The 12,818-nt window shown below is 39.4% G+C and overlaps 1 protein-coding gene across 1 annotated transcript in view; it reads right to left on the bottom strand.

Moving 5' to 3' along the window:
• The window catches only part of baiap3 (BAI1 associated protein 3), a 100,345-nt gene that overhangs the window by 44,388 nt on the left and 43,139 nt on the right, over positions 1–12,818 (bottom strand). Inside the window, exons 6-13 of the mRNA XM_051713665.1 lie at positions 5,993–6,052; positions 4,445–4,511; positions 3,120–3,333; positions 2,707–2,751; positions 2,529–2,606; positions 1,811–1,916; positions 1,598–1,705; positions 1,146–1,238 (exon numbers count right to left, since the gene is read on the bottom strand). Of these exons, the coding sequence (XP_051569625.1) occupies positions 1,146–1,238; positions 1,598–1,705; positions 1,811–1,916; positions 2,529–2,606; positions 2,707–2,751; positions 3,120–3,333; positions 4,445–4,511; positions 5,993–6,052 (771 nt within the window). The remainder of the gene's footprint in view (positions 1–1,145; positions 1,239–1,597; positions 1,706–1,810; positions 1,917–2,528; positions 2,607–2,706; positions 2,752–3,119; positions 3,334–4,444; positions 4,512–5,992; positions 6,053–12,818) is intronic.

The following is a 12,818-nucleotide window of genomic DNA, read 5'->3' on the forward strand; positions in this document are numbered from 1 at the left end:
AGTGCTGCGCTTAGCGCTAGGGCTCTTAAAGGGATAGTTCACCCAAAAATGAAAATTCTCCCATTATTTACTCACCCTCATGATATCCCAGGTGTGTATGACTTTCTTTCTTCACCAGAACACATCTGAAGAAAAATAGGAAAATATCTTAGCTCAGTAGGTCCTTAAAATGGAAGTGGATGGAGATTTCTTTTTTGAAGCTCCAAAATCACAGACAGTCAGCATAAACATCATCCACACGATTCCAGCAGTTCAATTAATGTCTTTTAAAGCGATACGATCACTTTTGGTGTGAAAAATGTCAATATTTAAGTACTTTTTAACTACTATCCAAAGCTTTCAGTAAGCTTCACGAGAGGGTGGAGTTCAAGCGGTCTCTCGTGTGACATATTCACGTTGCCATAATACAGACGTAATCTCACGTTTCCACTCGGTTGAGACATCCAGGATAAGCACACAAAAACACCATTGTGAGTAAAGAAACAAATAAATACCTAAACCAAAACCAACCAAGCTACTGTAAGCGTTCCTCCTCACTTGAAAACAACGCTGCTATTCCGGTGTACTGTGACGCACGTGCGTCAGTTCTCACGTGTTTCAAATGCCAATGCAATTACGTGACATGCGTGTAACGCTGCAGAACGGAAGCATGATTTAGAGTTTAAAAAAGTACTTAAATATTTATCTTTTTTCACACCAAAAGCGATCATGTCGCTTTAGAAGACATTAACTTAACAGCTGGTGTCGTATGGATGACGTTTATGCTGGCTGTCTGTGATTTTTGGAGCTTCAAAAGAGAAATCTCCATTCACTTGCATTTTAAGGACCTACTGAGCTGAGATATTTTCATATTTTTCTTTAAATGTGTTCTGGTGAAGAAAGAAAGTCATACACACCTGGGATATCATGAGTGTGAGTAAAAGATGAGAGAATTTTCATTTTTGGGTGAACTATCTCTTTAAAAAAAGGGCCCTTCGTTTGTTAAATGATTTGTTATATAATGCAAACACATTCAAACATTCTGATCTGATATGTAGCATAATTGTCAGAATATGTTCTGACAATATTCTGTCAAAAGAATATTGTCAAATGGGGGGCACTGTAGATGCCCATAAAGTGAATCTAGTACTAATAAAAAGCACAACCTGAATTTGATTGTGTTCGTACTCCAGAATCTGACTCAGCATCTTCTTGTGAACGGTCACATTAGAGGCCATTTTACATAATGCCGTGTCTCTCTGTTGAGTAAAAGAAAGCATAGAAAATCCATCTGTGAAAATGAATAGAATATTAACCATAACTGAAAATAAATTATGTCCAAGAGCACATCTGATATCAAAAAATGCCAAAGGTGCTCTGGAAAGGGGGTTTATTACATGAAAAAAATGGTGGAAACATAAATCCACATCCAGGCACTCACATGGAATTTCAGTATAAAAAGCCTTTATTATAGGTGCTACATCTTAAAAACGCACCGATGTAGCCCCTATAATAAAGGCTTTTACTATTGAAATTCCACATGTATGCCTGGATGTGGATTTATGTTTCCACCATTAACCATAATAGTTGTCCTGAGACCTCAGGTGAGCAGTAGTACCTGTGTGGTGAAGAGGCGGAGAATCAGGTGACATTCTCCCTGAACTTTAGAGGCACTGGACCTCGGCTCTAACTTAAACCACTTATCATAACCAATGACTGGGATCTCCTAGTGGGAGAAAGAATGTGGTATGAATGTAGATTGAATGACGAACTGGATGAGATAAGGGTTGCTTCACCACTGTAGGGGTAAGTGTGGATAATTAGAGCTCACATTCAGTGGGACGTTGATACATCCCAGGAAGTCATCAGCATTCTCCTCACTTCCTGACGCGGCGGCCCCGTTAGCCCTCACGGATTTGGCAATTTGCTTGAAATATCTAATAGTATGATGCAATGATTTGTTCACACATTTGAGTTGGACATCATACATTCAAGCCATTTTCTTATTTTTATTTTTATTTTTTTTCAGGCATACAGTGGAGTCAACAAGTCAGAGACTAGTGAAAATGCTTCTCTTTTGCATTTTTCTAATTTAATAGAAAAGTTTTCATTAAATATTATATTATTAGCATAATAATAAATTGACATAAATTTGAGATTATTTTAGTATTTGGTATGTCACCCTTTTGCATTAATGACAGCAGGCACTCGAGCCAACATGAACTCCACAAGTCCAAAACATGATGAACCATGTCATCCCAGTGTGATTTGAAAATGTTCAAAAGAGTATCTTTTGTGCTTAAATGGAGGCAAGAAAATCTGACCTTTTGTACAAAGATGTTAACACTGTCACTGTCAAATGCAGAATCATTTATTTTTCATTATGCATTATAAAATTCCTTTGTTTGAAATTGTTCCAAATCCTAAAACTTTGTTTATTTCCAAGTTTAAATTAGATATTGAATCCTAAATTTCCAAATATGACTCAGACGTTTGTACTCAACTGTATCTCTGGCTCATTAGCTTTAAGATAATAGACTTTCATCTACCTGCCCATTCCTCTGAGTCCACTGACTTCATTCAGCTTCTTACAAGCTTCAGCAACAGAAACATCATCATCATGGTCCCTAGAGAGGGAAAATAACAAGCATTGAGATGAGAAAAACTGACTGCAGGTTTAACCCAGATGACTGTTCTCATTCTGAAGGACATGTTGACTCATCTTACCATATGTCCAAATGCAGGAGGTCATTGTGAACATCATCAATATCACTGCGGAAGACACACATTTTCAAATGTTGGCACAATTCCATTCTAATTGGTTTCATTATAATGAGTGGACGGAATCTGCAGCATTTATTCACATTTAATGTACTGATTTTGGGGGAAAGTTTGGGGAATTCTACCAAATAGATTGAATTAGGCAAACATGCCAGGGCAGAGGGATGTGTAGAACTATGAATGATGAGGTTTGAATTCTGTGGAAATCTACAGAGTTTTCCGTAAAGTTCTGTGGGCATGGATTCTGTGTAGGCCTAGTTTTCACAGATGTTTCCATATCTAATATGGATTCACATTATATATATCCATATCTAATAATATCTGTTCTATTCTTACAGTTCCATCAGAAAGATACTTACAAAACAAAGTGTTCATTCCACACCGGGTTCAGAGTCTCAGGTTTGACATCAGTCACCTGGATATCTCTGCCCGCAAGTACCTCCTTAACACTGGAACGCTTCTCTAATTTTTCCCGTCTCTTGCGAAAGCTGAACTTCCTCTCCTTCTTCTCCTCTGTCTCTTTGGGCGATTGTCCCAAGAGAATTCCCAGCATGCAGTAGGGGTCACTGTAGCCTACACACCAACCAGTTTGACAAAGGTAAAGATGAGTGCTGGTTAATTTAATATAAGTCAGGATAAACTAAACCAAAGTACAGACAAACAAATGGCCTATTTTACTGAAAGCGGCAGCTTGTCGTCTCACTGTTAGATTATTAATATAGTTAGAATAGAGCAGTTTAGTTTGTAGTCCTAAACTCAAAATAGAATTAGCATTTCTGGGCCATCGGTTCCCTCTGGAATTACTCATTTGTTTTAGAAGAGCGGTTTTTGATTTATGAGTAAAAGAAGGTTTGTGGTTATTAACATTACTTGAAGACAGCAAGGTAATCTGGCTGTATATTGCTCTGGGCCCCTTTCCTATAAAAAATACAGTTTAGAATATGTTGTGGGGCCTCCTGGACCTTTGGGCCCCTAGAATCATTACCACCTTTCACCCCACTAGCTATGGCCCTGCTTGAAGTGACTCTCTTAAGAAAAAAAATAGCTGGGAGTTATGGCAGTAATTAACTAGTGTTACATCAAGAGTGTTGTGAGGGGTGAAAAACATTACAAATTTGGTCAGATGAGTCCCATAGATTTGCATAGCAAGATGGATGCAGGAGGATTGTGTTGGCAAGATTATTATAATATTATTTATTTATTCACATTTAAATTATGACTGTGAACTTTATGTTGTAGAACAAAACAGGAAAGTTTACTGATAATGTTAACCACAGATTTTACTCAGTAATCAGTCACCGCTATTATAAAAGCTGGAAATTCCTGAGGAATCCATGGCAAATTAGCCTCCCTGGTTGGTCAACAAATTGACATCATGATTGAACAACTTTATTATGGATCTACAAAAAGAGCTTTGCAGACAAAATAAAGCATAACGCTAATACAACTCTTTGATGCATCAAGTAAAATAAATAAAATGTCCTTTGATGATTTTCAGAAGGATTAGCATATTATGTCTAAATTTAGATATAATGTCTTGCTATTTCTTTTGTTTTGGAATCTCCAAAAAAAAAAAAAAAAAAAAAAATCAAATGCTTCAGAGTGCATCAAAAGGATGTGATATTAGAATCCAGAAAAAGAAAAAAAAAAAACACATAAGCTACGAAAGGCAAAAACATCTTACCATTGGCGTCTTTTGCCATGAGATTTTTGCCTTTCATTACAGAGACCCTGAGAGAAAAGCTGGCTCTCTACAAAAGAACATTTCAGACATTGATTAGAATGGCACCAAAGCAGCAATAAAAACATGTTTCATTTGCTGTTTGACATGGTGGCGGCACCTGGGTGAGTGCACAGTAAAATAAATGCAAGCATGCCATGCTGTAGAGCCAAGGCCTGTTGGGAGCAAAGAAATCAATGGAAGTTTTCTCTCTCAAGTGTTAGATGTGAGCATATTGTGTGTAACACAGGTGAAGGGAGACTGCTGTGCAAATGAAGGCTTGGATCATTGTAAAGAACATTCAAGTAGCACAACATTTTTCCATTCTCTTCAAAACCTTTTAAGAGTGTACTAGAGGTACCTGGGGAATCTTTTAAAGTGACAATTTGAAGTTTCTTTGCAGTCTCGTAAAAGATTAAAAACTTATTTTTATATATATATTAATCGTGCTCTGTTGAGTAAAAGGGCCTCTCTTAAGATATACAGTATTTCACTTTTTGAAAAATTCTTTAGCCCTTATTGATAAGCAGTGTTGGGTGTAATCTGATTACAAAATATTTAATTACTATAATACAATTACTTTTAAGTAAAAAAAAGGAATGTAAAACATTACATTTCAAATTCTTGTAATCAGATTACAGTTACAGACTTTCAATTAATATAATTACTTTAAAGTACATTAAAGGATTATGCATATTTCGAATGTATTATTTATGTAGAATACATGAATTATGGCCCCGTAACAAGTCATTGTGAAGGAGAAATGTGAGGTGCTGAGTGTTTGACTTGTATGTAACAATGAACAAGAAGGAAATATAGACATTTGTTTGAATTTGTTGAGCAGAATATTTTTTAGAAAGTAACTTAAAAAAAAGTAATTAGTAATGTGATTACTTCTTCAATGAAGTAATTAGTTAGGTAATGTGATCAAAATTTTAAAGAAATCATTAGTAATTAGTAGTGGATTACTATTTTTGAGTAATTTACCCAACACTGCTTGATAAGAAAGAAAAAAAGTGAAAACTGTCCATTAAGAAATAAGAAGTGGGCACTTGGTATCAAGCTGATTGTCATTGCAAAAGGTTGATAAGAAGAGAGTTAGAGTATTTACAGGGTCGCCTGGAAATATCATGTCATTTAAAAACTTCCAGACCTGGAAATGTCATGGAAATTAATAAAGTCTTTAAAAGTCATGGGCTTTGCTATTGTAAATATACTATATCCTATATATATATATATATATATATATATATATATATATATATATATATATATATATATATATATATATGTATGTATACACAGTATATCTAGAAATGCTCAGCTCTAAAATATTTAGTTGGCTAGATATTGCTCTTTGTGAGTGCAATGGCTATAAAATGATTTTTGAAAATCCTTATCCAGTTATCATGAGTGAATGGAAACGTCATGTAAAAGTCATGGAAATTCATTGGTCAAAAGGTGTGGGATCCCTGTGTGCAGTACGGGACAAAATTTATGTAAGACCCTCACCTTGGCTTCTCTCACTCTCTGCAGGATAATGTTGTGTTCCTCTTGACCCATATCAAAGACCTGAATGAGAGAGTCATCAAGGACATTATTGGTTTCTAGAAAAAAATATTTAATATATGAAGACATTATAGCTTTAGGCCTCAACCATTTATGATTATGGTAATGCAATAGTTGTGTAATTAAAAAAAAAAAAAAACATTGAATAGGAAATGCATAGTTAAAATGCTTCTACATTTTTTCATTTTTTAACCCTAAAATACTTTTATTTGAAAAAAATCATTTTTACATGAAGTTTCATCTGACACTTGAAAAATGTTTCAATTCAGGTATCCTTGACCATGTGAACTGACTATTTTAACATTTAGTTATATATACACTACCATTTAAAAGTTTAGGGTCACTTACTCATTCTTTATTTTTTATTTTTTTCACATTTTAGAATAATAGTAAAGTCATTAAAACTATGGAATAACATAAATGGAACTATGGGAATTATGTTGTGACTAAAAAAATCCAAAATAAATCAAAACAATGTTATATTTTAGCCTCTTCAAAGTGGCCACACCTTGCCTAGATTTTGCAGACATGTACTCTTGGCATTTTTTTCAACGAACTTCTTGAGGTATCACCCTGGGATGCTTTTTAAACAGTATTGAAGGAGTTCCCATATATATATGCTGGTACTTAGTGGCTGCTTTTCTTAATTATTCGGTCCAAGTCATCCATTTCAAAAACGTTTTTTTTTTTTTTTTTATAAAATTTTTGTATTGTAATTAAATAAATTAATATGTTGGCACAATTATATTTTTGTCTACAAAACTAATTTCAAACATTTAAGCATATGCCTTCAGATCAAGAGGTTTTTAAGATCATGAGAAACATTTCAGGCAAGTGACCCCAAACTTTTGAACGGTAGTGTGTATATATATTTATATATATATATATATATATATATATATAAAAAAAAATATATATATATATATATATATATATATATATATATATATATATATATATATATATATTTTTTTTTTTTTATTTTTCATTTTTTTTATTAGATGGAGTTTGCAACACTACCCTAGTTTCCATAAATGTATATGCATGGTTTTCAGTACAAACTGGTATTACACTTGTAATACATGGATTGTTTTTATTATCCAACTATTATAGTATGTAAGATAATGATATGTTAAATGCCAAGTTCGTGGCGTATTTATTTGTATGTAAGTATATCAAGTCCTGCCATCTTTGTGATCTTGTGATCCTAGTCATTTGTTCATACATGTATGTGTAAGTAGGGTTGCTGAGACATTTCATGGTACAACCAGAAATGGAGATGGGCCATATTACTGTAATAAAGATTTCTGTATATTTTCACCCAAAACATCTACTACATTTTTTTAAATATGTGTGAAACTCCTCAGAATTAAAATAAGCAGAGTGACTATTTGCACTAGGTGAAAATAGCACCTGGCACACAGCGCGGCTATTTGCACTCCAGTAGTCTAGTAGAAACACAGAAATTAAAGACAAACTCTATCCCAAGGCTGTGTTTACATGGTCACAAAAAATGTGATTTTTTAATCACATCTGACACAGATCGGATATTCTTGCACACGTGTAAATGCAAAAATCCGTACAAGGTCTGATTTTTTCGCATCTGATCTGAGCCACTTCCAAATGTGGTTTTAAATCAGATACACGTCCGATATCTGGACATCTGACCTATGTCTAAACACGCATATCTGATTCCCCATGGCTTTTCTTAACTGCGTGTCCTTATGAAGCAGACGTGCCTGTAGGTGCTCGCACAAAAACTCAAAGCTTCTCTTGTTGAGGCTATGTTTTGTACCCACTCCCTGTCGTCAAACATGTGGACTTGGTCACACCACTGCTGACTTCTAGCCTTATTCGGACGAATAAGTTCCCTTTCGTAGGAACTCGAGCTGGGTAATCGCATTGGGACACGCAATGAGTGTCACGTGGTCTGAAGCCATTATACAATCACACCAGTTTACTGGCTGATGGCACTTAAGCGACACCCCTAGGGAGCTACGTCACAGGCTCCATAAAATAGCTTGCTTCGCACCATCGAGTCAAATTTTCTGTTCTTCAGTGCACGATCTCATCTGGCCTGTATTGTACCAACAACTCGAAGTGAGGATCATTATTATTCTCCTTTTTGAGTGGCAACACAGGATGTAATTTAGGAAGTGCTTACCTCCGTGCACACGGTTCATCATCGGTGAAGATTCCCACGACATGTGCATTGCCTGTCTGGGTTTTTGCCATGCGGAGGCCCCGTTGGAGGGATCGGATTGCCCACAGTGATTGTGAATGAACATCAGGATTCTCCGTGAAAGGCTCGCCTCCTTTTGAAATTCGGTCAAGCCGCGTGCTGGTGCAGACCGCGTGTCTGCTAGTGCCATGCGGACATTTGACTCGTGGGAGGCCGGCGCGGATACCGAGGAGATGGGAGTTGAGCAGCAGGCTGATCTACAGTTCTCTCTGTCACTCTCTCCAGATTCGGCTAGATGTTCTCCCATGGAGTTTACACGTGGACATTTGTGTCCTAGCCCTGAGGCCAGCACTGCGGTTTCCTTCGGTGCTGAGGATGAGGACCCAATATCTATGGCATCGGATTCCTAGGATCTCAACGATGGCCAGGCTTAAGCCTTGCCTCCTAGCGGTTGGATTTCCAGACCTTCAGCAAATTATGTGGAATTGCTGGAGGTTATTTCACGTGCAGTGGAAAAATTACACCTGGATTAACCGGATGAAGCCCAGTTGGAGGATAGTAAATCGATCTTGGATGACTGTTTTTAGTGGGCCAGCAGGCCAGCATGCAGCTACGCCTCATAGGCCGCTCCCTTTTTCCCCGGACCTCAATCGCGAGATTTCAAAGTCCTGGGATCAAACTTATATGGCCAGGATTACAAATCAATCGGCCTCTGAGTTTTTTAATGTGTATCGAGCTTTCAACCACGGATATACTTCGGTCCCGGCGATGGAAGAGACGCTGGCTGCCAATCTCTCTCCTTCTTTGGTGACCACATGGAAATCAAGGCCTACTCTTCCCTCGAAGCCGTGCAGAGTTACGTCGTCCTTGTTGAGAAAGGCCTACCAGGCTTCGGGCCAGGCGGTTACAGCTTTGCACATGCTGGCAGTTTTACAAGCATACCAGGCCCATTTTATGAGGGATTTAGACGAGGGATCTGGACTGGATGCTGAGGCTGTCAAGGAACTGCGCCGAGCTTCTGATTTGGCACTAAGAGCTACCAAACATTGCTTGTGCTATTGGTTGGAATATGGCGGGCCTCGTGGAGGCAGAATGCCATCTGTGGCATATGTTGACAGATATTTGTGACAAGGACAAGGCCTTTCTAATGAATGCCCCTGTGTCACAATCCGGACTGTTCAGTAATGCAGTCCAGTCGGTGGTGGAAAAATTCCACGCTGTGCAACAACACACTGCCGCATTCCACAGATGCTTCCTCGTAGAGAGAGAGAAATGTCTTCCGCAGCTCCGGTGCATTCACATTCGTTATCTTCACATTGCCCCACCAGAGAGCCGCAAAAGGTGCTGGACATGAGTTTTGCACCCCCTCAGAAGGATTGGGGTCCTTGTTCATTCCCACCATTACGGGCGCGTCCACGTAAGCATTTGGATGTTGGACCGGCCCCTTTTAAACGGCTGGCAGAACAGCAGAAGCGAGCCTGACAGACTTGCAGTGAAACGAAGGGTGAGCCCCCATTCAGTGAACGAAACCGGACTGTACAAACATATCCATGTCATTCCTGTTTGCCCTTCAGACAGTATCGGGTTGAGTTTGCCGTTGTTCACACTTTGAACACCTGACAGCCAGAATATAGTTCAGTTTCCCCCCGCATTAAAAATTCACATTCCGAATTCAGCCTCTGTCTCCATGACCAAGGGTCTCAAGACATGCATATCAGAATTCAAAGTTCATAAAACACAAGTGTACACAAAACACACAATGAACATAAGCACCACACGTTGTCCCCCCGTAAAGAATGCTGGGGCCATTGTGGTGAACAAGTTTTCCCAAATAAACATTTCCCCATACAAAATACCAGGGAAAAGGTTTATTCTGTCAATGTCCCTGCTGTAAAGGCATCTCAGGGTGCTCATCTTTTCTGCCTGCATACAATAAAGGCAAAAACATTATCAAATTCCCTTCAACCAGCCTCAGTAGTAGAGGAGCAAAGGCTTCCCTGTGCTGTGGCGCTGGTTCAGGGGCAGTCACAAAAGTAAGCCAAGCTAAGTGGTTACAGGTCGCGCTGCAGGCAAAAGCCATGCATTAATCCCTCTGTCTCCCCGTCTGTCTGCTTGGCACCAGCTGAAGGGCATTTCGAGCTGGGTAATTTGAATGATAAAGCATGGTTACGTAATTCATTTCAGGCAAACTCTGCCTGTGTTCAACGGGGTTGTTCTGACAGACGTTTCTGTTTGAGAAGCCCCGTTTTTGATTCAGGAAATTCATTCTCTCTTAGAAAATGGGGCAATAGAGGAGATTCCCCCTTCTCAGAGAGAGTGCGGCTTTTACAGCAGTTATTTTATGGTCCCGAAAAAATCCTTCCGTTTGGATTGCACTGGCACCACGCACTTTCACAAAATGCATGGATGCGGCTTTGATGATCTTGAGGCTTCAGGGCATCTGCGTTTTGAATTATTTCGATGATTGTTTGGTGCTAGCCCTCTCGAAGACTTTGCTGCCCAACATCAAGCTGTCATTCTCAGCCATCTGAGCAATTTAGGGCCCTACAAGAACATCTCACAGGCTCATGATCGTGGCTTCTGCTGTCATTCCCCTGGGCATGTTCCATGCAAGACCTTTTCAGTGCTGGGTGAACTCCACAAAGGGATTTCAACCACTGACACATGCGTTCCATCTCTTCAAAGTGACGCATGGGTGCTACCGAACTCTGTTATCATGGAAACGGACCCACCTTCTGTTGTTGGGCGTTCCATTGGGACAGGTGTGTTGCCGAAAAGCTATAATGACAGACGCCTCCCCCACGGGCTGGGGCGCTTTATATGAGGGTCGTCCAGCTTACGGGGTTTGGACGGGCCAGCGGCAATATTGGTACATAAACTGTCTCCCTTTGTCTCCCTGTCTGTCTGCTTGGCAGCATCTGAAGGGCATTTTGAGCTGGGTAATTTGAATGAAAAAGCATGGTTACATAATTCAATTCAGGTGAACTCCACCGGTGTTCAACAGGGTTGTTCCAACAGACATTTTTATTCGAGAAGCCCCGTTTTTGATTCAGGAAATTCATTCGCTCTTGCGCTGTATACAAGGGTCATCCAGCCTACAGGGTTTGGATGGGCCAGCGGCAATACTGGCACATAAATTGTCTGTAGATGTTCACGGTGCTGCTGCCGTTAAAAGTTTTCCTCCCAGAGATTCAGGGAAACATGTCCTTATCCAGTCGGACGACAGGATGGTGGTGTCCTACATAAATCGCCAGGGAGGAGTGCGTACTCATGCCATGCTGTGGCTGGCATGGTGTATTCTTCTGTGGGCACGGGAAAATGTGCAGTCTCTACAAGCCTTGCATGTTCCGGGCCGGTTGAATTTGGGGACGGATCTCCTGTCCAGACAGGGCTTGATGCTTGGAGAGTGGACATTATATCCTCAGATTATGGAACAAATCTGGAAAAGGTTTGGCAGAGTGGATGTGGCAGACGTCACGTTGTCCCCTCTGGTTTCCCCTCTCGCCCCTGGCAGCTCTGTGCATCGATGCGTTGGCGCATCAGTGGCTGACAATGGTGTCTTTACACGTTTCCAACAAACAGTCTGCTGCACGCGATTCTGCAGAGATTTCGGGAGGATCAGGTTCAGCTTCTGTTAGTGGTGCTGTTTTGACCATTTCAAGTATGATTTTCGACTCTGGTCACTCTCCTGGAAAAAGTGCCTTGGGAGATTCCAGTCAGAACAGACATGTTGTCTCAGGCTCGGGGCAGAATTTGGCACCCCCGGCCAGTCTTGTGGAAGTTATGTGTATGGCCCCTGTGTTATTCCTGTTAGAGTCAAATGGTTTGGACCTTCTGATGAAAAGTGCTGTTCTTTCAGTCTTGAATGAGTTCTGAACTGGAACCTCTGTGATGAGGATCAGAGGATAAGAACTTCAACTGTTCTTTTTGTATATAAATTTTTGGCCAGAAATTTGTATATAGTTGTCAAAACTTTAGTCAATAATACAAGATATGGACTCTGAATACTAATTCCTGATGCTTCCTGGACCACATTCTCACAGGAATCATTTGAGTTTGGGCGGGAGATTAATGTAAACACAGATATCAGATACGAGTCGTGTCTTCAGTGAATGTTAACAGACGGGACAAAAAATCAGATATGGTCAAAAGATCGGATCTGTGCATTAAGCTTTGCAGTGTAAATGCAGCCTAAGTGTCACTGCAATAGCATAGTGTAAAATGACTATGTGGATGTGCTTTTTACAACCAGGGTTACATTCCTCCTTTTGTCCCACTTTTCCCAATCCTGCTTCCTTTCTCCACTCTTAATATTTCCTTGAATACTTAAAATAATAACTAAAAATTTATATTAAGGTTGACTGTCTCACAGTGATTTGGTCACAGTGACCGTCTGGGAGTTGAGAGAAAGGAATTAACCATGGTTTTACTACAGTATTATGGCAGTAACCAGGTTTTTGCTGGAAGCCATAGTTTTAATGCAGTTAACCATGGTGTTACTACAATGATTTGGTGTTAATATAGTAACAATGTTTAATTTTGTGGTTACTATGATTTTACTACAAAATACCATGGTGATACTATGGT

Source organism: Myxocyprinus asiaticus, chromosome 13 (genome assembly GCF_019703515.2).
Source record: "Myxocyprinus asiaticus isolate MX2 ecotype Aquarium Trade chromosome 13, UBuf_Myxa_2, whole genome shotgun sequence".
Taxonomy (NCBI): Eukaryota; Metazoa; Chordata; class Actinopteri; order Cypriniformes; family Catostomidae; genus Myxocyprinus; species Myxocyprinus asiaticus.